Source organism: Mustela erminea, chromosome 16 (genome assembly GCF_009829155.1).
Source record: "Mustela erminea isolate mMusErm1 chromosome 16, mMusErm1.Pri, whole genome shotgun sequence".
In the NCBI taxonomy this organism is placed as follows: Eukaryota; Metazoa; Chordata; class Mammalia; order Carnivora; family Mustelidae; genus Mustela; species Mustela erminea.
Genome location: NC_045629.1, coordinates 68,653,834 through 68,677,135, shown reverse-complemented (window position 1 = coordinate 68,677,135; position 23,302 = coordinate 68,653,834). Strand labels below are relative to the sequence as shown.

General features: G+C 48.4%; 1 protein-coding gene across 1 annotated transcript in view; it reads left to right on the top strand.

Annotated features, from left to right (window-relative positions):
• Positions 1–3,549: 3,549 nt before the first annotated feature.
• The window catches only part of FBXO32 (F-box protein 32), a 30,953-nt gene continuing 11,200 nt past the window's right edge, over positions 3,550–23,302 (top strand). Inside the window, exons 1-4 of the mRNA XM_032316119.1 lie at positions 3,550–3,927; positions 9,549–9,661; positions 10,545–10,594; positions 11,770–11,862. Of these exons, the coding sequence (XP_032172010.1) occupies positions 3,812–3,927; positions 9,549–9,661; positions 10,545–10,594; positions 11,770–11,862 (372 nt within the window). The 5' untranslated portion in view covers positions 3,550–3,811. The remainder of the gene's footprint in view (positions 3,928–9,548; positions 9,662–10,544; positions 10,595–11,769; positions 11,863–23,302) is intronic.

Below are 23,302 nucleotides of genomic sequence, written 5' to 3'. Positions count from 1 at the left end.
AGGGTAGGACTGGGGGCTGCCCACCCTTTAGCCTCCCTCCCCTACTGAGTCCTGAGGAGTCATAAGATGTCGACAGATGAAGACATGGGAATCACAGCATCCCAGAGTAGTTCAACCACATTTTTGGGGTTATTTATTGGTTGCGAGTCACATAGCAAGAGCTGTCACAGACACCACGTGACTAAAGCACTGAGACACAGCCCTACCCACAAGGAAATTGTCAGGCCATAGTGGAGAAGCAGACACATTTTAAAAAACTCAAATACACAGCATATGATGTGGACAGTCTGTTGTATGAAGCTGTTGGGAGAGGCAGAGGGTCAGTGTCCAGGCTAAGAGACTCCGTATCGTGGTGCTCCCATGGGGTGTCCTGCTCCAACCATGCCGCCACGCTGGTCCTCCCCAGTCTGTGCCTTGTGAAATTCTTGGAGCATCTTCTGCCTCTAAATCTTCGGTCCAAAGCGAAGACACTGACGCTTTGCCTTTGGGGTTCTCAAGGCTTAGTCACGATAAGGCCTCCACTCACAGGGACTTGGCAAAGTCAGGCCAGGAGCTGATAGGAAGGTAGCTGTTCTACACATGGCCTAGCACATTCTTTATCCTGAGGGGCTCAGCATGCCAAGGCTTCCCAGCAGAAACCATGCATTTGAAGAAGTGTCAAGTCAGATTTTTCAGGGTGGAGGAAATCTACAGCAGTCACTGACACTTCAGAAGAAGGCTGGGTTAAGATAGGAGAGCCACACTTTCTTTTCTTTCTTTCTTTTTTTTTTTTTTAAAGAGCATAGAGCTGAGTGACTAGAGACAAACACCGAGGCTTCCTGAGATGAGTTCTTAGCCAAGGGGCGGGGGGCGGGGGGGAGTGATTTCCTACTTATGCTTGAATTTTAAAAGTTAAAAAAAACTTTGACAAATTTTCCACCACTCAACTCTTCGTAGCTACTGGCTATGTAACAAAAGACAGCAATCTCAGTGACATTAATAAACACTGATTTTTTTTTCCTAAAGTAGCTGTGGGGCAACTGGGGTGTCAGCTCCATGCGTCCTATCCTGGAACCAAGACTGGAGCAAAGGCTACCCATGGTATATTCATGCCATGACATTCGCAGAGACACAAAAGGGCAAGACCAACCAGACAAGCACACACACACATCCTCTGCTCACAACACGTCCACCAGCACCCCACTGACCAAAGCAAGTCATGTGGTCAAGTCCAATGTCAAGAATCAGAGAAGTTTAAGGGCGGCTGGGTGGCTTAGTCAGTTAAGTATCTGCCTTCAGCTCTCAGGTCATGATCCCAGGGTTCTGGGATAAAGCCCCGCATTGGGGTCCCTGCTCAGCAGGGGAGTCTGCTTCCCCCTCTCTGCTCCTCCCCCTGCTTGTGAGCTCTCTCAAATAAATAAATACTCTTCTTAAAAAATCAAAGAAGTAGGAGGCCATGGGTCATGTGTGTAACATAACCAAAGAGAAGTAAAGAGCTAGTACCACCAATCCCATTTACAACACTCACTAAATAATCCTGAAAGGGAAGCATTAAGTCTCTATCTTTCTCCTGAAGCTCAAAAAAACTGAGCCTCCAGATTTTAAGTCATTCATCCAGGTCAGATAAGAGTATGATGCTCTAGCAGAATGAGAACTCAAATCTCGCCTTCTGTGGTATCTAGAGTGATGTAGCTTGCCAACAGGTAACTAACAGGCATCCGTAATAATCACATCCCTTAATGTTGCTCCCTTGCAGAAACAGTTCTCTCCAACAAAGGCCAGACCCAACATTGTCCCATCTGTTAGCCTGATCATAGAGTTTATCATTTGTTTAGGACCTTCTGCAAGCTTTACTATCACCACACTAATAAATTATTTATGGTGGGAAACCTGAATCAAAAGACTCTGGCTACTTGAAAACAGACTTTATAAAAACATCTCTTCCCCCCTCCAACATGCACCCTCCCAGGGCACGCACAACTTCTAAGCCTTAAAGATTGCACAGAGTCTGTGGAACAGAAGACGCTTGCAGATGGCTGCGAGGAAGGAATATGGAGGAATTCTTGAGCATGCAATTTGAACCTGAAGCGACTGCTTTGTGCAATTTAATCGCTCAATAGATCAGACTGTGAAGCATCATAGCTAGAAGTCAGGAAGGGCATGAAACTATCCTGGTGCAGCCTCCCACGGCCTCCCATTCATCTACACACTCAACAAATAGCGATGGAAGGTCTAGTTTTGGCCTGGCAAGGTGCTGGGCTGCCCGCTGAACAAGACCGACCAGCTCTCAAGGGGTTTACATTCTGCAGAGACGGATGGAGAGGGATGGATTGTTACAAACAAAAAGGAAAACTGAGCAGGCTAACTTCAGACTGTACTGAAGACTGTGAAGCAGCTAGCCATCCTGGGGAAGTCACTGGCTTAACTCATCTCTGGGGCCCTCTGTGCGCTCATCTGGAAAACCGCGTAGCTCCCCCACTGGCCGCCTGCCCCAGTTTAAGACGATTAGGTTAAGGAGCTAGTCTGTGAGGGTCTGGGCACCTGCGCCGGGGCAGGGCCTGCTCGCCGCTCTTCCTTTAGTCCACGTCGGTCGGGCGAAGGGGCTTTCTGCGTCCCTCTATCTGAACGCTCACCGGAGCCAAAACAAAACTCCTGGCCTGGTAGCTCCCGGAGAGACATTAACAGCCCCGAGGTTGCGGCGCCGCGGGAAGGCGAGGAGGGTGCAGAGGTTCCTCCAAACAAAAGCTCAGCCCCCGGCGCCCCGGCGCAGTGCGCGGCCCGGCGACCCGGACGTGGGCGCTGCGCGCTCAGGGTGCCGAGAGTAGGATGGGGGACTGTCCCTGCTCTCCACTCCCACCCCGCGGGCCTCAGATGCCGCCTGGCCTCCCTGTCCTTCTTCCTTTGCCACCCTCGGACCCGGGCTGGCAGCGGACCCGTTAACGACAGTTTGGGGGCTGGGTGGGGTAGGGGCTACGTCCCCTCCCCGCCTGACCGGAGTTGGGGGGAGCGGGTGCCCCTTCCGCCCCAGAGCTGGGTTGAGGCCAGGAGGCTGTCGTCCCTCTCCCCCAGCCCTGTGTCCGGCCGCGCCGTGCTGTCGCCCCCCACCCCCGCCACCCCACCCCGTTCCCCAAGGGCTGTTGTGATTGCGGGACTCGATGTGATAGCTCGGGGCTGGGGGGGAGGGGGTAATCCCTCCTCCCCACCCCCGCCCTGGAGTGACCCAGACGCCGCGCCGGCCTCCTTCCTGCACCTCGCCAGCCCCGCAGCCGCGGGAGGACGGGGCGCGGCTTCCCGAGAGCGGGGCCCGGCTCGCCCGGCGGCGGCAGCTGCTGCACCCTGGGGGCGGGGAGCGGGCGCTGGGGGGGCCTGGAGCGGAGCGGCGGCGGGAGCCCCGGCCTGGCAGCGCGGCTTCAAGTTTCCACCGGCGCGTGGTTGTGCAACCGCCAGAGGAGCGGGAGCCGCGGGCGCCTCGGAAAACAAGCCGAGCCCATAAACAAAGCCACGTGGGCTCGGGCGGGGGGGCCGGGCCAGGAGCAGGCGGCTCTTCCGGCAACAAAGGGCCGGAGCCAGCGGCCCGGGATAAATACTGCGGCCGCGCTGGCCGCGCAGCACTCCGGCCGGCCCCGCGCGCCCTGCGACCCTCCCCAGCGCCGCGCCCTCTGCGAGCACCGGACCCGGCTCCGCAGCCCCGAGCCCTCCACGCCGCTTCCCTGCAGCCGCGCCCTCGCCGGCCTCGGCCCCCGGAGCACCCGCCTGGGGCGACAGTTCCCCGAGGCCGTCCAGCCGGTGCGGTCCATCAGTCCGTCAAGTCCGTCGCGTCGTGCCCGGTGCCATGCCATTCCTCGGGCAGGACTGGCGGTCCCCCGGGCAGAGCTGGGTGAAGACGGCCGACGGCTGGAAGCGCTTCCTGGATGAGAAGAGCGGCAGCTTCGTGAGCGACCTCAGCAGGTGGGTGGATCCGCCACCACCTTCCAGCCCAGCGAAACAGACCTGGGCTGATTTCGGGGGCGCGAGGCGGGTGAATGGGGGGGCAGGCCGGACTGGGACGGAGTAAGGAGGGAGCCCCGATCCGGGAGGTGGGGTGGAGGGTGGAATGGGCGGGGGTTGGGGGGAGTCGACCCCTTTCTGCAGAGGTCGCCAGAGCACGGGATTTGGGGAATCTGGTTTCTCTTGTTGTTCAAGGTCAGCGTCTCCGAGTGGGCACAACTCTTTACAGAACCCCGGTCCCCCTGAGAATCTGACGACAATCGCGGATCTTGTCCGCAAACGTTCAGACTTAAGCACACAATTTCAGGGGACCCGGGTCTTAAGGACACCAGTCGCGCAGGGTGCCTGTGCGGGGGCGCGGGCGAGTGGGCTGCGCACTTTTCACCGCTGGGGCGGCGGGGCTCGGGGCACCCAAGGGAGGTGGGCACACGTCGGGTGACGCAATGGGACCTGGGACCAGCGTCTCCAGGCTCTTCCCACGCACAGGCGACCGCAGAGTGGGCAGGGAGGATGAGTAACCAGGAGGGGCGGCCAGATGGTCCCTGGGGCACCGGCGCTTGCGGGGCGGACTTGAGGAACCGGGGTAAAGACTTGCGGCTGCAGAGCTGCGGAGGAGGGAAGGGAGGCGGGACTGAAACCCACAAGACTTCTGCTTCTGAGAGGACGAAGCATTTGCACCTGTTTCCTCAGTGGCCCTTTCGGTCAGTTTCCCGGCGGAATAATTTCAAGTGACGGCTGTCCACTGCAGAAGGCCCACCTGAGCTCTGTCAGTCTGGTGGAAAAGCCGAGTTACCCTCAATCGCGTGCTCTGCCTGGTTAATAATAATGCAGGAGTGCTGTCTAATAAGCTAGACAGGTCTGGAATCTGTCAGTCCAGGATCTGAACAGTCGACTTCCAGATCCCCGCCATTTGGCACAGGTGAGGAGGGCAATGAAAGTGGGTCCCCAGGGGACCAGTGCAGCCCAGCCATCCTTGGGTGCCCTTTCTCTCAGCCTTTGGTTGAAACCACTGGTACCAGAGCCCTTAAATTGATTTTGGTAGAGAGTTCTGTAACTGGACGGGATTCCCATTTACCAAGATTTACCAGTGATTTATTTATTTATTTATTTTCTGAGCCCCTGGCACTCAATTTTAAGGAAACTATCAAGAAAGTATGGTTATTTTGATAGCTGGACCTCCAGACTGCCCCCCCACCCCCGCAAAGTGTCTGTGATTTGTGAAGTGTTAAAACTCCTTAGTCTTCAATGAAAAAAAACAGAAAACCAGAAAGCATTTAATCCTGGGGAGAGATGAGAGCATGCATAACTCTTATGTTAAAGACACTTTGAGGCAGTTCCTGTGCAATTTGGGGAGCAAATAAGAAATCTTACTTATGGAAAATCAGATAATTTACTTAGAGCAAAATAAAAAGACCAGTGGCTGTCACTGGACTCTTCCCTTTTAGGGATGCAAGTTACCAATGATGCCTAAATCATTCTCCCTAGACTAGAAGGTTCCTTCCTCCTCTTCCTAAGGAATGATCTGATAGTTTGGTACTTTATTTCTGTACAGCAGTTCTCAGTCTTGGGGGGGGGGGGCATCAACAATCTGCTGAATGGTGTCCCCGTGGCTCCCCTACTTGTAATTGTAGGCTGCAGACCCCTGGGCTCACTCAGCAGGAGAGGATTCAAACTCCAGAGCCTCTGGTTCCTATAAATAGTTACACTTTATCTGCTCCAGGAGATAAACTGCTATCAATCCCCTTAGAAGCAAATAGTGTGCCTCTCTCGAGGTAGTAAGGGAGACCAGAAGTTGGTTTCAACTTACCCAAGTTTAACTGAGGCCGGGATCAGGTAGCTTCACACCCCTCTGTCCCCTTCCTGAGCCTCTTTTCTTTCCTCCCATTGCCTGCCCTCTGAGCCAAAACTGTGGCACTGCTGAAGTTATCACAAATGGTGATCAATACACAGGTCCCGACCCCCTGCGGCTCTTGGATGAGTCAGAGTTTAGGAATCATGTGGTTTGCTCCTAGCAAAGCAGCCGGCTGTTTGTTTGTGGAGTACTTTTTTTTTTTCCTTCACCAATTGTAAACAATCCCTTCCCTACTTAGCCTGAGACGTCTGCCAACTTCTTAAAAGCAGTTGGCCTTCTGAGACCTAAGTTGGTAGTCTCAAATATCCCCACTGTTTTTAGCCTTGGTGATGTTTCTCTGTGATGTAAGGTTTGGGCCGAACCCCTGCCTACACAGGTGAAGTTGAATGCCTCTCCTGTTAGAAAACAAAAGGCAGACCCTTTCAAAAGGGGGAGGAAAGGGTAATAAAACAGAGAACTACAGAGGCAGGGTACACTTCTCTAGTTCCAAGTACCATCCCGAGAGCTGCCTGAAGGGGAGTCAGGAACGAAGGGCGCCTTTGGTGTGTTTTGACCTGGGGACAGTGTTTAGTGTCGACCACACTGTGTCTGCACCACACACCTTCTCTGGACTCTGCTGGCCGTTGTCTCTGTGTTCCAAGCCCCATCCCTCTCCAACAGCAGAACAGTACTAAATCCATGCCAGCTAGGAGCCCCTTCTCACCAACAACCCCCTAGCTTCCCCCATCCCCAGGATGAGTCATCTCTGGGATGTGAGAGCCTCAGGCCACACTTCTCCAAGTCTCCAGTTCTGCACTGAAAACTCCCGTGTTGCTTTCCAGGATAGCTGAGGCTGAACCAGGAAGCAGGAAGTTTACCTCGGTACCCTGGATGAGTAGTGCAGGAGATAAAAATAATAGTTCAGATTTTTATGAGGGCTTACTGTGTGCCGGGAAGCCACTGGTCTGTGAGCTTCGTATATTAAGCTGTTTGTTTGACCAGAACAATCTGGCTGCTAGCCAAGGGAGTTTGACCGTTTGGGTATGAAGGGGAGCAAATTAGCATAGAAATCTCACAGGCCTTACTCTACAGCTAAGCCCTTTGGGGCAGGCACGGCTTTCTTAGATGGCCTGTTAATGCAAACAACATGAGAAATAGGCCTCTTTGTTCCCTTTCCTCCCTTTTTATCTCCTCTGCCCAAATGGTCTTAATTTTGAAATCTTTGCACCTTTTCGAAGGTTGTTCTTCGGTATCTTGGTTAAGTGCCTGTTGACAGTATAGGGCTGGGACGGGTCTTTTTTTCTTATTCTAGGCCTGTGTCTATAAAAATCAAGATTAGTAAAAACGGACCACAAAATAGCAACTTTAGTGGATATTATTGAATTTAATGAAGAAAGTAGACTCTTTAAATAGTTTTGCTTAAAAAAAAAAAAAAATTAAATGTCATGGTTCCTAAATGGTGGTGGCTTTTCTTGTTAAAATTTTCAGTTGTAATTTTCCATTGGCTTTGCATTTCCTTGAAATGGATGAAATCGAACTCTCAAAATAGCCTGTAACTGAATAAATTATTGCTTGACAGAAAACCTATAAGCAGGCAACACAAATGAATCTCCTAGCCCTTCCTTCCAGGACCTACCTCTGGAGTCCAAAACCTAAAAACCAAGAGAAAAGTGCAGGCCTTGTCTTTGGTTGAAGTTTATCTACATTCAGTAGTGGGAGAGCATCCTCAATGATGTCAAATTCTGATTAAACTTAACTTTGAAAATGAGTCACTTGGGCTTAAAGCAGATTATTGTCATTTCAATAAGGAAGGCAGGTGCTCAAATTCCTTTGAGTAATGTTCTCAATTAGAAGAGAGTCAGAGAAACTATAAATATTTAAAATTTCTGGAGAATGGCCACAGTCTATGGTCCAGGCTCTGAAAACTTTCTGCTAAATCTCAAATGTGGGATTAAGAGAATAAGGCTGATTTATTTTATGGTTCTCTACAAGTGGAATTGAGGTTCTCAGTTTTTGTTCAGAGTGCAGAAGTATGTTTTCTTTAAAAATAAGCCTTCATGTGGCCTTTTTACACACAAAAGGCTCTCCCTTTGCTTTCTAAAGCTGTTTTCAGCTTTGGTATATCCTGGACCAGTCAAGTGATCTTCCCTGTTTCCCTTCTCCTCAACTTGATAGAAATTTCTTGTTGGCTTTAATGACTCACTGTGAAACTTAAAAATATCCTCTTTCGCCCCAATGAAAAGAAGAAGGCTATAGCTCTTAGGAAACCCAGTAAATGGTATTAAACATGACCTTTATAGGGCAGATTAACAAATGATTATTCGGCTCAGGTCATGATCTCAGGGTCCTGGGATCGAGCCCCTCATCGGGCTCTCCACTCAGCAGGGAGTCTTCTCCCCCACCCCAACCTCCGCCTGCCTCTCTGCCTACTTGTGATGTCTGTCTGTCAAATAAACAAATCAAATCTTTTTTTAAAAAATGATTATCCATCAAGCTCCTCCCCATGGGCCCAGAATATTGTTGGTGATGTCACATGTAAGCATTTATGTAGCAAGATACTTACAGAAGTGCTACCTGAGAGATTGATTTCAGCAACAGGATACTGGAAATTATTTTAAACCCTCTTTTCTCTTTTACTATTTACATAACATCCGTGGAATGGAGAAGTGCAGGTGTGCCTCCTTTTACCCAATAGCCATATGTCAGAAGATTTAAAGCAAATCCCCTTTTAAATTCAGCAAAGGGACTCAGAAAATTAAAGGACTCTGATATATTGGTGATAGAAGAAAAAGGACCTAATTTATGTTTATCAGTGGGCATTAGAAATCCTGCCTCTTGCATCCATACCCATGGGGTTTGGAAGAGCTACTCACTATTCCTCAGTATTTCTCTGGCATCCCTTCTGCAGAAACTCTTCAGAGACTCACTGCAAAGTTACATGGTTTGTACTAGCCTAGAACTCAGCCTACTGATGGAAATATGCACCTGACCCCAAGTGAACCTGTGCGTCCTTCAGTGACCTGTGATGGGGGCAGTTCTGTCTTTTCAGCCCTTATAAACTTATGAGCTGTGAATTCAGCTGGTTTCATTTAGGACCCAAGGTCTTCACCCCACAGCATGATGCCTAGTGTTAGTCACAGAATTACATGAAACCTAAACAATTAGCACTGTACACAAAACATCGCCTAGAAATGGAGGGTATAAGTCCGATTTGGGCAAATGTGATCATGTTTCAGAGGCATGACAGAGCATGCTCGTTACAAGCCGCTTGGGCACACTTTCAATGGGTGGATTGTATGGTCTGCGAATTATATCTCCATAAAGCTGTTTTTTTAGAAAGCCGCTTAGGGTGGGTGCTTTTGCAAAATGCAGGCATTGTGGGACTACAGTGATACCAGTAATCCTCCCTCTCCCTCCTCCCCCTGCAGTCATCATTCTTGCTTAAAGTAATATTGTGGTGCCCAGCATTGCCCTTGGTTAAAGGGCACAGGGCTGTGTGTTGGACACAATGGCAGGCACTGTTGGAAATTGAAAAGACGCAGAAGCCCCCATCCCTGCCTTCACAGAGACGCAAGAATATTTCACCCCCAAAGAGGGAGGTCTGTGCCTGCACAGAGTTCTTTTCGTGGGGGTTTATTGTTTTGTTGGAAAAGATGTCTGTTTGTGTTTTATAACCCAGCGAGTTATTTTTAGAAACAGCGCTTACTAGAGGATCACTGTCCCAGCTCATCCCCTGCTCTGTCATTCCTAGTTACTGCAACAAGGAAGTCTACAACAAGGAGAATCTTTTCAACAGCCTGAACTATGATGTTGCAGCCAAGAAGAGAAAGAAGGACATGCTGAATAGCAAAACCAAAACTCAGTGTAAGCCATTTGCTTTGAACTTGGAAGAAGGCTGTCTGAAGATCGCTAGGATGGGTTCTTTACGGGGGGAGAAAGAAAATCAGACCCCAAATGTGAGACATCTGCTTGAATGTTGACGGTGACATTGACAGAGGTCCCTGGGTTCTCTGCAGTCCGAAAGCCGGCTGTGCGTGTTACAAGCAAGAGTGTGTTCCTTATAGACTTGTTTATAAGTCAGCGGGTAGTCGGGGTGTTTTTCTCCTGCTGGTCACTTACATCCAACGTAGTTAATTTAGTTACGATACAGGGATAGGGCCAGTTGAATCCGTTCCAGCATGTGCTTTTATTTGACACTGAGCTTTGAGGCTTGGGATATAGATCTGTTTCTCCCTCTTTCCTTGCATAAATCCCATTACGTTTCAAAATGCCGTACATAAGAGTGTAAAGTTCTATTAGTAAGCGAGAACTACAGCTCTTCCGTTTAAGCCACCTGGACAACATGATTTCCTCATGTTACCTGCTTTATTTCCACTTTTTATGGCCTTGCCTAAGCTGTAGGCTTGGCATTTAAAACAAACTTGTCTTTGGATATTTGATTTTTTTTTCCCCCCAATTTGGAGCTTTGGTCCTCTAATAAGTCCGATGATCAAAGATGTGCAGTGCTTCAGACCAAGTGGGCCATAACACCGGCACAAGTCTGCTGCAGAAATCAGGCATTTGCATCTCTTAGATTATCCGTACAGTCTGTCTTTTTTGTCAAAATGTTTGACACATTGGATATGTGAAAAAGAAACAGGTTTAAAATTTGGGGCATGCTGCAAATTTTAAAGCTGGGGGGGTTGTTTTTATTTTTTTTTAATTTTTTAAAATTTTTATTTCTTTATTTATTTATTTGCCTCTGTAGATTTCCACCAAGAAAAATGGATCTATGTTCACAAAGGAAGTACTAAAGAGGTGAGCATCCGTCCGTCTGTTAAAGAATATGCTTGGCTTTCAGCCTCTCCCAACAGGGTAGAGAGGGGAAGCCGGGCAAGAATATTACTTCAGGTCACGGCCGTTGTCCTGGGTGCCGGTGATGGTGGCTGGCAGCCCGTCACCTAGCCGACCTTCAGAGTTTAGGGCTACAGAGTGAGAAGCAAAAGTCGCTAAGTAGACTCCCTAATCACTCAGTGAGATTATGTAAAATGCTTTATAAAGATTAATATACCCATCTCAAATGTATTGTTATAAAGTCCTGGCCTTTCCCCCAGAGCAGTGCCTCTCTTTTGTTCTGAGATCTCTTCAGACTCCAACTTTGTTAAGGTTTAGCCCTGGAAGGGCTCATAGCCAAACACGGCAGAAGTTTTTAACAAGAGTGTGCAGGGGACAAGACACCGTAATAAGTACATTCACATGACACTTTATAAAATCATCTTATGTATATTTTCTCTCTGCACGGGCATCTGCTCCAATACCTAGGATACAACACAGTCTGGTAGAATGATAGAATCTCTCTCAGTGTTAGGGACCTTGGTGAAATGTATATCCCTGCCTGTTTGAGGCCCTGCTGGGGGTGGTGGAGGGAGCAGGGACCTACCCACGACCACCCAGATCCTGGGAGCAGAGCTGGGACGGAGTCAGGGCTCTCTGCTCCCAGTTCCTTGTGTGTTCACAAAACTTCCTTTTGCTGCCTCATGAAGCCTTAAAAATGCTTCTGATGATCACAATGAGAAAAGCACTAAAGATCCGAGGCAGGGTAGCAGGCAGAGCTGAACCTGGGAAGTGTAGTTCCCCTCCCAGGAGATGTTACAGTGACCCGCTAGCATCGGGTCACCCATCATACATCCAGCTCCCAACCTTCCCTTGATAAGCAGCTACTGATGATCTCCCCATTCAAGTCTGTGCAAGGGCTCAAATGGTACAAATCTTGAAGAGGGGTGTGTAACGCATGAGTCACTGGCTAACGCAGCTGCTGGCTATACCCCGCATCGTTGTGGCTCGCAGGGGATTCCCAGAAAGAGCTGCTCATGGCACAGGAAAGCCACAGGTGGCCATAAGTTACCTAAGACCGGCATTCAGCCTGTCAGTAGAGTCCAGGGGGGAGGACTGTTCTGGAGAATGACCTCTGCACCCCCTATTTTCACATGCAGCGCCACGGATATTGCACTTTGGGGGAAGCTTTCAACAGGTTGGACTTCTCAACGGCCATTCTGGATTCCAGAAGGTTTAACTACGTCGTACGGGTAAGTCTCTGAAGGTTGCGAGTCTCGGCTGAATTGTCTTTTCAGGTTGTCTTGAGGTCATTATCTGCCCCACCCCCCGCCCCTGCCCCAGCCAAATAGCTTCTTAGGACGCTGGGAATTTTGAGGAAAGCAGAAAACAAGCTTGTCCACCCCCTTCTCTCCAGATGGACTTCAAGTCCTTGTGTGGGTCCCATTAGGGCATTCCTGAGATTGGCTCTGACAGACAGCAGTGGCCATGATGCTCATGTGAGCCACTCCCAGCCCCCACAGATAAATGGGGACACAGTGCAGGCAGCAACATGAGCCAGAGCAAATCCAGCAGAAAGCAACACCACGGCTTGTTTTAAAAACCTTCCTTCCTCGGGTGGGTCTCACTGTGCTCCTCCCTGACCTGCCTGAGCGGACTCTAGGTGACCCCAAGGCAGTCGTGGTTTAGGCTACAAAACCAGATGAGCTCAAACACCCCAGTGCTTCCTACCCATGACTCCCTTCCATCCCATGGGATGACGTATTCAGTCTCGTGTTCACCAAAGCTTGAAACTACCTATTTGGGTCACTTGCTTTCCATTTGAAACCGTATGTTGGGGGGGGAGGGCACGGTTAATGAGTTTTAGCAAAATATTCGTGATGAATGGAGTAAAGCCCATGAGCCTAGCCATGCCCCTCAAGTCCGTGATTCTTTTTAACTGGTTCATTGTTGTTGCTTCCCCCGTTCTTTGGTCTCTGGTGCATTTCTGTCCGTGGTTCAACCAGGGAGGTCGCGGCTCAGATGTTTTAGGCTCAGAAGCAGGAGAGAATTTACTTACAAGGGGTGTTGATTGGTTGGGTTTTCATTCTTTCTCCTGGGTTGTGCTGTTCCGTGCTGGGTCACTGAATCAGATGATAGCCACGGCTCAGCCAGAGTGATGACATCAAGCCCCCATGAGGCCCGGGTCATTCACCTGTCATCTGGGCAGATACAGGCCTGGCTGTCCCAGCGGACCTGATACCCAGGCCTCCTTGGAGTTCAGAAGCTCTGAGCTGAGCCTGTGACCACATGAGGAGGTCTGTCTGCTCTCAGCTGAGCCCTTATTGCCGTCCAAAAGGGATGAACATGAGAGACCTTCTGGATGAAATGTCCGTGTCATTCAGTGTGACTGTGCCGCTCCAGGGAGATCACTGTGGCCTGCAACCCGGCCCAGGCTGGCTGGAGAGAGGCCCAGCAAGAGCTGGAAACTCTGTTACTAAGAATATGAATAGTTTCCATGTTCTAGGTGTCAGGGGAGGACACCCAGTTCTGATGTCTTAATTACAAACGGATCAGCAAAACGGTCCGGGTTTAGATGGTTCTCCTTCCTACCTGTTTTTCCTTTCCCAAGAAATAAAGCAAAGGGACAAGACTACAATAGCCAAAATCTATTTCCGTGTAATTCTGTACATTCACCTTTATCCTTCTATGAACCCTACGAAGTGGAGGGACTTTGCTGATCCGTTTAAACAAATGGAAATACTGCAAGGTAAAATGACCTGCTCAAGGTTACGGAGCTGTGTAAGCAACAAAATTGGAATTGGAAACCTAGTCTGTCTTCGAGTCCACACTCTCCACTGTACAGTGGGTCGTCTGTAAGCAGAGGATGGAAAAGTACAATGGTCTGAAGTCAAGCTATTTCAGGCCCTACTTTCTGCCTATTTCAGCCTCCCTAAGCCTCCTCTGCCCCTTCTGTAAGGATTTATAACCACCTCACAGGGTGGCTGTCCACTCAGTAATGTATTTTCTATGGAGATACCCTGCAAACCAGAACCTGTTATTCAGGGTCAGCTACAATATTTATTACTACCTACTAACCAAAATTATTAATTCTCCCTAATACGCCTTTTCAGGCCAGCTAATAAATGTTTTTCTCCTTAAAAAAAAAAAAAAAGGGAAATCTTGCACTTGATAAAGACCCAGGATAGAGAACTTGTATCTCATAGTATCTAATTGTAAACTATGAGCACTTTTCTGTAAATAATGTTTAAGTCAGAGAAACTGCTACATGCTTTCGGAGTTGTCAGGTTCAGCGGTAGTGGAAAAATGTTTCTATTTTGGAAAGAACCATCTTTTTTTCCCCTTCACTGTTCAAGTCCTCTATAATTTGAGAAATAATGTTATTTTTATAAAGAGCTTAAAACATTTTAATGATAGGCACTGCATTTTGAGGGTTTTCTATTAAGCAACTTTATGCACATCTCATATATTCTTCTTATCCTTAAACCAACTTTGCAGAGTAGCTTGCCAATATGTCCCCGCCCCCTCCCCACTCGCCCAGCATCTGACTACTCCTACCTAATGGCTTCCTAATACAGTACTACAGTAACTCCTTAGTTCCAGTGAATGACTGAACCAGCTTCAAAAGCCTTTAAAAAAAATTTAAAAATATTTTTTAAAAATTTTTTAAATTTCTTTAAGGCCAAGTACATTTTTAAAAAATGGGTTGTGTTCATGATGGCTGTCATCTTCAGAAACAGACCATGCAGAGGAAATAAAAGAGATGGCTAACACCCCTATTGCAAGATTTCATCATTTTTACCAGTAAATATGAAAATTTTTATGGAATTTTTTTAAAATCAAAAATTTTTAACATAAACTGGAGAGGTTTTCATACAGCATCTGTACCTTATTTCAATAGGCTTCAGGTTCTACTCACTGTCTTCACCCTCCTCCCTACACACGCCCGATGGCTTAAATACAATTTTAACTGTGGGTTTTAAAGAGGATTTAAACCCTTTAGAGGCAACGACTTACCCATTTATGAAAGGTCGTTTTAAAAAATTGGTTTACACTGTGCCTCAAGGCCAACACAGCTTGGAGCTGGCGAGGATTCCAGGGGCTGGGCTGGTGGTGGGCTTGGCACTTGGTCACCAGGAGGAGGGGAAAGCTGATTAACGCAGTCAGGGCACAGCGCGCGGCCAGTCGGGAAAATAGGTCTCCAGTAAACCGGGAGAGGGTTTTGGAGACCACACACCGACTCCTGGCTCTCTGACGTGAGCCTGCGATGGCCCACTGGTTCTCATTTGAACTGGCTGTCCATTAGAATCGCCTGCAACGCCTGTTGGTCTACAGACGCCCACCTCTAAAGCATCCGATTTAATGAGCTGAAGGTGATGCCCACACATTGCTTCTTAAATTTATCCTTCAAGTGATCCCTGTGTTTTCAAGTTTGAGAACCAGCTCAAAAAACTCCCGGGAGCCCAAATGCCCTAGTTTGCACGCAGTGTTTTCAGACAAGAGACAGGGAGGCTCAAAAGAAGAGAGGATTTTAATGCTTTAATGCCAGGATGACCTCTGACCTGGTCTCCCAGCTCGCTCTCGCTCTCTCTCGCTCTCTCTTTTGGCTCTTGATGCTCCAGACCAGCAAGGTCCTGGAGAACCCTGAGGGCCACCTCCTGACTGGAATGAACGGACCCACAGGTGTTAGCAGATCAGAAAAGGATAAGCAAACGCTTGTAACCCCACTCTCTAGCCCTCTGCAGCAAAAAAGAACATCCCAAGCGAAACCCAGGCACATTCTTACTTCTTTTCTGCATTACCACCCTAAGATCATTTGAATGTTTCCAGCAAGTTACTGCATTCCTACCACCCCTAAAAGTCTCTTCCAAAAACATGTTTTAGTTTAAGTTGACTGGCGGTTTGGCCAACAAAAGGCTGAAATATGGCACTGTGACTCAAATTCAAACCCAATGCCTTAAATTAAGGGCGTGCTGTTGCCAACCCCCTGGTGGGTCGTGATGTGCCTGACAAGCCCCGCCCCTTAACCGGGTTCCTCGGCCGCAGTGACCTTGGTTTAATTTGGCACTGCCCTAGACCCGGCGCCTTCCTTGGGTGGAGGGTGGCCCCTGCCACCTGGATCTTAAAACCAGGGGTTCTTTTTCCCCTGGGACAGAGAAGCTGGGATAGAGGGAAAGAGGCCTGTCACCCAGACACAGCAAAGTCAAAAGAACAGAGCCATTGTGAGCCTACTTGAAAGTGACTTGCAGAAATGATTGGGAATTAACATTTGAGGGCCCAAGGTGGGGATTAGGCTGCCAGTGCTACCAGAGAAAGTCTGTGTCTTAGAACTCCTGGGTTTCCCATTATATGTTAATTTAAAAAAAAAAATTCCTGGCTTTCTGTCATAATAAGCATTCAGGCTTTGCATAACAGATCCTGCAATATCTGGGTACCCACAGAAGTGGGGAACACTCACAGACACAGGGGTATGCCCAGACAAGTGGGGAGCACCTGTGAAAATGAGGAGGATGGCCAGGAGCCCAGCATAGTGGTCTTTTGGACCATTGACCCTAAACAATGTCAGCATGTACTCCCCATATATGTGTGTTCATAAATTCATCTGTGACTCACCTACCTATTAAAGGTGCTAATAATGGTATCTGCCCCGTCATGTTGCCCAGAGAATTACAACTTGATTTAAATCCTTTCCAACAGTGCCTGGTACAGGGTAAGAACTTGAGGAGAATCTCTTGTTGCCATTAATATCCTCATCTGTCGGGTCCTGATTACAGGCATTAGAAAACGCACACACAGAAAGATGATCGAAATAAGAGAGATTAAAGATGAAATGGAGAGCTTGATGTTTTATGGTTTTTCTGCCTGCTTTCCTCTCCCATCCCACTGTGGAGACCGCAGGATCAAATTTTTTTTTCTTAAGGGCTCCGAATCTAAACCTTATCCCACTAGAGGCCCAGAAATAGATTTTATACAAAAATTCAGTCTAGTTTCTAGGATAAGTCAGGGACTTACTATGAGGGGGATGGGGTGATATCATAAATTGGACAGGTGAGCTGACTTTTGAATACCAATCAGCAGACTTTTCTCCCATTCAAGGAGGGAAGTTCCTGAGAGCATTCAGTGCTGTACTCTAAGTGCTCCAGTTCAGGGTAAAAAGAGGGTTTTTTTCCAGTATCTGTAAGCTAGGACCACAAGTCCCCTCAGGTCCACTGACGGAGGCTCTCTAAATAGCGAGGAGTTGACAGCTCCCTCCTGCTAGATCCCCAGAGATCACTGGCTCCTCCCCGTGACTGCTTTCCCATTCCTACACAGGGATTTCTGGGTGCAACCCGTAACATTGACCCAGTATTGCCAAAGCCACTTGAGAGTCAACGAACACGTGGCCCCCGTTTGTCAGGAGTTTCCGGGCTACTCTGGGGGGACAAGGTTCCACCACTGAGATGAAAATGGGGTTTCAGTCCTGCGTAGGAGAGTGGATGAAGGGGATATTGGAGACAGCTTCTTGGAAGAGGTAGAACCCGAGACTGAAGAACCAGCCTCCTTCCTTGTAGGATGGCCAGGACTCGGCGAGGTAGAGAGGCGAATGGCAGGCTTTGCGGCACAAGTGGCAGGAGCAGAAATCTGGAGATGGGAAAGAACGGGACGGGGCAGGGGGCGGGGGGGAGCGCAGATGGACCAGAGACCGAGGGCGATGTGACATCCAGCCTCATGGAATCCCAGGGTGGAGCGGACGATGCTGGAGCAGACGGGAAGCCCAGTCGCAGCGGGAATATGGAGGCAAACAGAGCCGCTCCGACTGCTGCAACAGCGAGCAGGGCACCGTTACAAGTTCAAAAATATCTGGGACAGATAGAAGACAGGCGAGTTTCTCTCCAGGGAGAATACAGTTAATTTGTATAAACTTGGCCCTCCTTCTTAGGATTTTAACGCCCTCAGTTAGAGAGATGTTTCCCTTGCAAATAATATTTACTCGATCTTGACGTGCCTGAAGATTATTCATGCCGCTGAAATGTTCCCTCTTCCAACCTGTCAGTGTTCAAGCTCAAAGTCAGGACAAAACTTTCCAGGTTTTTAATCGGTGTTGTCCACTGAATAAATAAGTGTCTTGAAAGGACAAGGCACTTGGTACAAGCGGAGGCAGCGCCTGACGTAACCAAGGGTTTCTTCCAGAAGACCCAAAGCTTCCTGGAGGCACCCAGCTTTGGTACGGAGCAGTGAGAACCGCAGGCTTCTGCAGCTCTGGCCTACCTTTGATAGCCCGGAGGCATGCTTCTCCATCAGACCTACAGCTCAAACATCAGGGCGCACTGTCCTAGGACATGGAAGAATTTAGAGATAAGTTCTGTTCTTAACCATGTTCTATGCAGGACAGAGGACGCTCTGAGCACCAGCCTATGATTAACCTCCAGGTGGTTTTGTCTTAAGGGGGCAGGCCAGCTACTGCTTCTGCTCAGTGTCCCTCTAGATCTCGGCTGCTTGCCTCTCTGGAAGGTGTCCAGGATATGTATGCACCATAAGTGAATTAACTCCTGAAACATCAGTCTGGGACCAGATCCCGTATGACTCCCAGCTTCACAGTCCTGACCATCTGCCATTGACCGTGATCTGCCTCATCTGGAGAGGCGGGACTTGGGTAAACTCTTGTCCAGGTCTCTTGCAGCTACAGCATGCATGCGTTGCAAGACAGATGTATTAGAAAACAGGTATCTGTCACCCACCTACCATGTGCCAGACTGGGGATAGAGTGGGTGGGAACAAAACAAGCCTTGCTGTCTTGAGGCTCAGATCCCAATTAGAGCGTCCTTGAAGGAGGAAACAAGATCATTTCAGAGATGTGTAAGTGGAACAGGGAAACCAGACGGTTCCCGGAGAGGACGGTCCGAGCAGGTGACCTCCGGACTGAGGCCTGAGGGGTGGGTCGAAGCCAGCACTGGAAGACATGACAAGGGCAGAGGCTGGGGGGGTGGGGGGTGGGCTCCTGCGCCGGCCAGTGCAGGGAACCCAGGACAGGGGAGCGCAGCTAGAGCAGAATGGGTCGGGGAAGTGTGGTGCAGAATGACACTGGAGAAAGGGCACCGGCCAGTCACGGAAAGGAGTTTAGATTCTTCTGGATGTGAAAAGGGGAGCCGCTTGAGGGTTTCAGGCAGAGAAGTGGCGGGAGCTCCTGTGTTCTGTAAGTACTAATGCTCTGATGAAATGAAGAGGACAGAAGAGAGGGGAAACCTCTTTCTGCAGCGAAGTGAGAAAGGAGGGAGTCTGTCTTGTGCCCAGTCGTGGTCCACACACCACTTCAGACCGTGCTGGGATCCGCCCCGAGGTTTGCTATGTGATATTGCTTGCAACTTGGTTTTTCTCCTACTCAATGTCTCCAAAACCAGCATGAGCCAAAGCTGAAGGGCAGGATGTGGTTTCTGCCTGCGGTGACCAGCATCCCTTCCTCTGGTAGCCCAGAACCTTTCCTGTGACGGCACAACTAGTCTCTGCCCATCGGGCCGGGTACCCAGGCTGCCCACGCGGCAGTGATACCGTGGAATTCGGGGCTGGGGGACCAGCGGCTGAGAGCCCTCCTGCCCCTCGTCCTCCTCCTCTTGACCCTCCCCCCACGAACACGGCTGCAAATTACTGGCACCTGGGCTCAGATCTGCCCAGCAGAAAAGAAACCGCTTTTCCCAACAAGACATTTTCCTCTGCTCTCTTGTGGCTGGAGGCAAAGAATCCAGTTGGCTAAGTCCTTTTCATAAGTAAACAGCTAGAGAGAGTCCTGCTCCCCTAGCACACAGCTCTCAGAAGTAAAAGGAATCGATTCTGTCATTTTTACCACTAGATCTACATAAAACTACCTGCCCATTCGGGGCCTGCAGAGTTCTACTTCCGTGGAAAGTAGACCTAAGTGGCTCACGGAAAGCAACTGCCCCGTCCCAGTCGTGTTAGTAACACTTTCTGGGGATTTTTTCTCCCTTCCTGGTAAAAGCTGATCACCTGTCACGATGTCCTATTAATAGGGAATTTCCAGACTCTCGTCTCCCAGAACATCGTAATACGTGACATTGCTACTAGTTTTAAAGTTTGGCCCTAGGTGCCCGTTTGATTGACCCTGAAAAGCTGAAGCCCTTAAGTCCTCAAAATATTTATCCTCTGTTAAGACACAAATGGGCACGAGTCCTGGCTCTCCCACTTACGACTGCTAGTGTGACTTGAGGTACTTGACTTCTCTGAGCCACCGTGTCCTCTCTTATCAGGTAGAGAACCCAACCCTTGGCTCACCGTGGAAGACTAAACAAGGTCAGATCATACATGTGAAGTTCTTAGTGCTGATGCGTAGTGACCCTGATATGTAGTAACAGTAACCCCCGTTACTGTTAGCAAAATAAGACCTCGTGGTAAATGCAATGTAAGACGTGAAATGTAGCAACATTAATTCTCACCAACAGATAGTGAGCCGTTAAATGTATCACTAACATAATAAAAATGACAGAAAGGAATATTAAAATTTGAAACCATTTAAGCATTTGGTTGACAATGAATAAAACTGAAATATAGAGATTCTAACGATCTTTAAACCAGGTGTACTTTACTGGTTGACTATGCCCTCCTTAGCAGTGATTTTACCTAGTAATAGTCTTGCATAATAATGAGTATATTCTTTGTGCCAGACACTGTTGTGAATGTTTTATGAACGCAGATCTTCACTGCAACTCTAAAGTGGATGCTATTATTATGCATATTTTACAGATGGGGGAACTGAAGCAGGAAGTTTAGTTCTGAAACCCTCCTAAACTCTATACACACACACACACACACACACACACACAGATATTTCTTAAATTTTATGATATATCTATGATATATATTAAATTTATATATATCACAGATACAGATATATATCAGAAGTTGGTAAACTATGGCCCAAGGACCAAGTCTGGCCCTCCACGTGTTTTTGTAAATAAAGTTTTATTGGAACACAGCCACATCTACTCATTTACATACTGCCTAAGGCTGCTTTTGCTCTACCACTGCTGAGCTAAGTAGGTGAGTACTTGGGACAAAGAGCATATGGCCCAAAATATTTACTATGTGGCTCCTCACAGAAAGTTCACTAAACCTTGATAGCAGCTATAAACTTCACTAAAAGACTCGGGTCTGGAAGAGGACAAAATAATATCTTAATAATGCCTTGTATTTGGAATTTAGAGTGGGTTTTCACGTATTTATCTCTGTAATTCTCCTAACAATCGTGTGAAGTGGGTAGTCTTTTTATTTCCATCTTTGAAATGAAGTAACTAGGGTTTTGAGAGGTTAACTGACTTACACCGGCGACTAGACATAAACGCCATGAGTCTAGCCATCACATGTCTTTATGGCCATAGCCACGTCACCAACGCTAGGGCAGAGTGGACACTCAGAAAACACTTGCTAATGGGAGAGAGTGGTAAAGGTCACCCGGCTAGAGAAGCTGGGTCTCCTCCACGGTTTCTTCTCCCGACCCCACCACTCCCTGGTGGTGGAAGGAGGAACTTTTCTCTTGAGATAGGGCTAAACACAGGGTGCTTGACGCGTCCTTCTGCTGTCAGTTGAGAAATTTTTGCTGCTGCATTCCTCCTTCTGCTTAGTCAAACATCATCTCAATCAGAAAGGGCTTTTTGTTTTCCCTCAAATGCATAGTCATAGCCTGGAGAGTTTTCTGTCCTTGTGATTGGGTGATTGGTGCATTTTTAGACAAGATTAACACTGACGCCTTCAAGAGATGGTAGTCACGTGGAAGCTGGGTTTTGGACGGATTTCAGGCAGAGAGCTGCCCGCCCTCCTCCCATTCCATGGTGAGTCACAGCTCACAGCTAACTGCCCTTCGGAGAGGGACTCAGGGCTTTTGTTTTCTTTCATCTTGCCTCATGCTGGTCATGTGAGGAGCGGGGTATTATTAGACCATCGGGTTGGCCTTCTGAATCTGGTTGTTGTTGGTCCGGGAGATAAACGAAAGTTCTGGCTGGTCCCTCCGCGCCATTTGTCACTCCTCTCTTGCCTGTCACGTGCTGGTTGGTGACAGAACTGAACCAGACAAGCAGAGGTCATCCAGTGTGGTCACCGCCCGTGGATGTGGCCTCTACAGATGGACAGACTTCTTGCCTCTCTTTGTGGGTCCTGGGTCATCTCCTGGCTTCCAGCGCTGGATCGCCAGTATGAATCCTAACCAGCCAGCCTCAGCCTGGCCTCAGCTCCCTCTCCCAGTGTGTGTGAGAGATACAGAAGCCAGGCCGGGAGAGGTTTCGGGGTGTTTTGTTTGGGGTTTGTTTTTGTTTTTGTTTTTTGGTTTGTTGGTTTGTTTTGTTTTTACTTGGAGTAAAATTATGTTCAGGAAATTAAAAGTCTCTATGTGGTTTGACAGGCTCCGAAGGGGCTTCAGGAGGACAGAAGTTTTTAAACAAATGGAAGCAGAGGTTCTTTGAATTGCTTAGGGCTTTGATCCAAAAGTTTTAGTTCTCCTCTGCAGCCCAGTTTTTGGAAAGTCACTTTGGTAGTTCCCTCAGCCTTGAGTCCAGTGGCCCAGCACAATGTCACACTCGGTGTTTACTGACCTGAAGTGGAGCTGGGCTGGGGCCTGGCCAGTGGATGAAACTCCCTTGCAAAGTTTCCTGGGAGCAGAAATTCAAACTCTGAGGAAAAGGAGTAGTCTTGGTTCTAAGTCTTCAGCTAGTTAGTTTTAGTTGGGGGCCCGCTGGGCTCTGGTAAAATTGTTTTCACTTCACATCAACCTCTTTTGTTTGATGACTCTGTGAAAGCATGAAGTGTATTGAGGTGGTCTCAGCTGAGTCTGCCCACTGCGCAAAATTGGTGAGACTTAGTCGCTTGAGCCTCACTTTGCTCAACTGTTAAATGGGCTGATTACCTGATCTCTAAGACATCCTTCCAATCTTAAGTTTCATTTTTCGTCAGAATTTGTGATAGATTTTTTTAAAAAATATTACCACATCTGTAAATAATTTTGTTACCAAAGAAAAACCAAACTAAGGATGCAACAACTTAAGTTATTACCTTTCTTTCTTTTTGTTTGGCGATAAATGGGGTAGTGGGATTAGGACACACACCTTCAACAAACCAACCAACCTTGATTTTCCTAATCCATACCAGGCACTATGCTTTTGGGGCAGTTCCTCATTCAAATCTCTCAGCAGTCCTGGGGCCTCTGAGTATGATTAGCACAGATGAAGAAATGGGGGCACCAAGAAATTTAGTAACTTGCCCATAGTCCCAGAGGATCCTAGTCTCTCAGTAGAAGTGTGTGTGTGTGTGTGTGTGTGTGTGTGTGTGTGTGTGTGTATACTATACAACCCTGAATTCCTCTCTCTCCCTGTGACCAGCCTCTTTCTAAAGGAAGATTAAGTAAGTGCAGTGGGAGATTCTAATTAACAAACGTTTGTACTGAACACGGCCTGAGCAGGAGATTTCTGGAGAAGGCTGGCCCCTTCCTTGGAAAGTACACATCTTACTGACCATGAGCTTTCACGTACCTTGAGAACAGTTGGTACCAGTGGGGAAGAAGTTCAAGGAGGGGTAGAATGACTCCTGCTGGGAGTGATTGTGGAGAACTCAAACATTTGCCAGTCACAGTCGGCTTTGTTCTTCAGAGTCCCTCGGCTTCCCTTGCTGAAGTAGGACAAGCAGAATGAATTCACCCTGGCTGAAGCCAAACTCTTT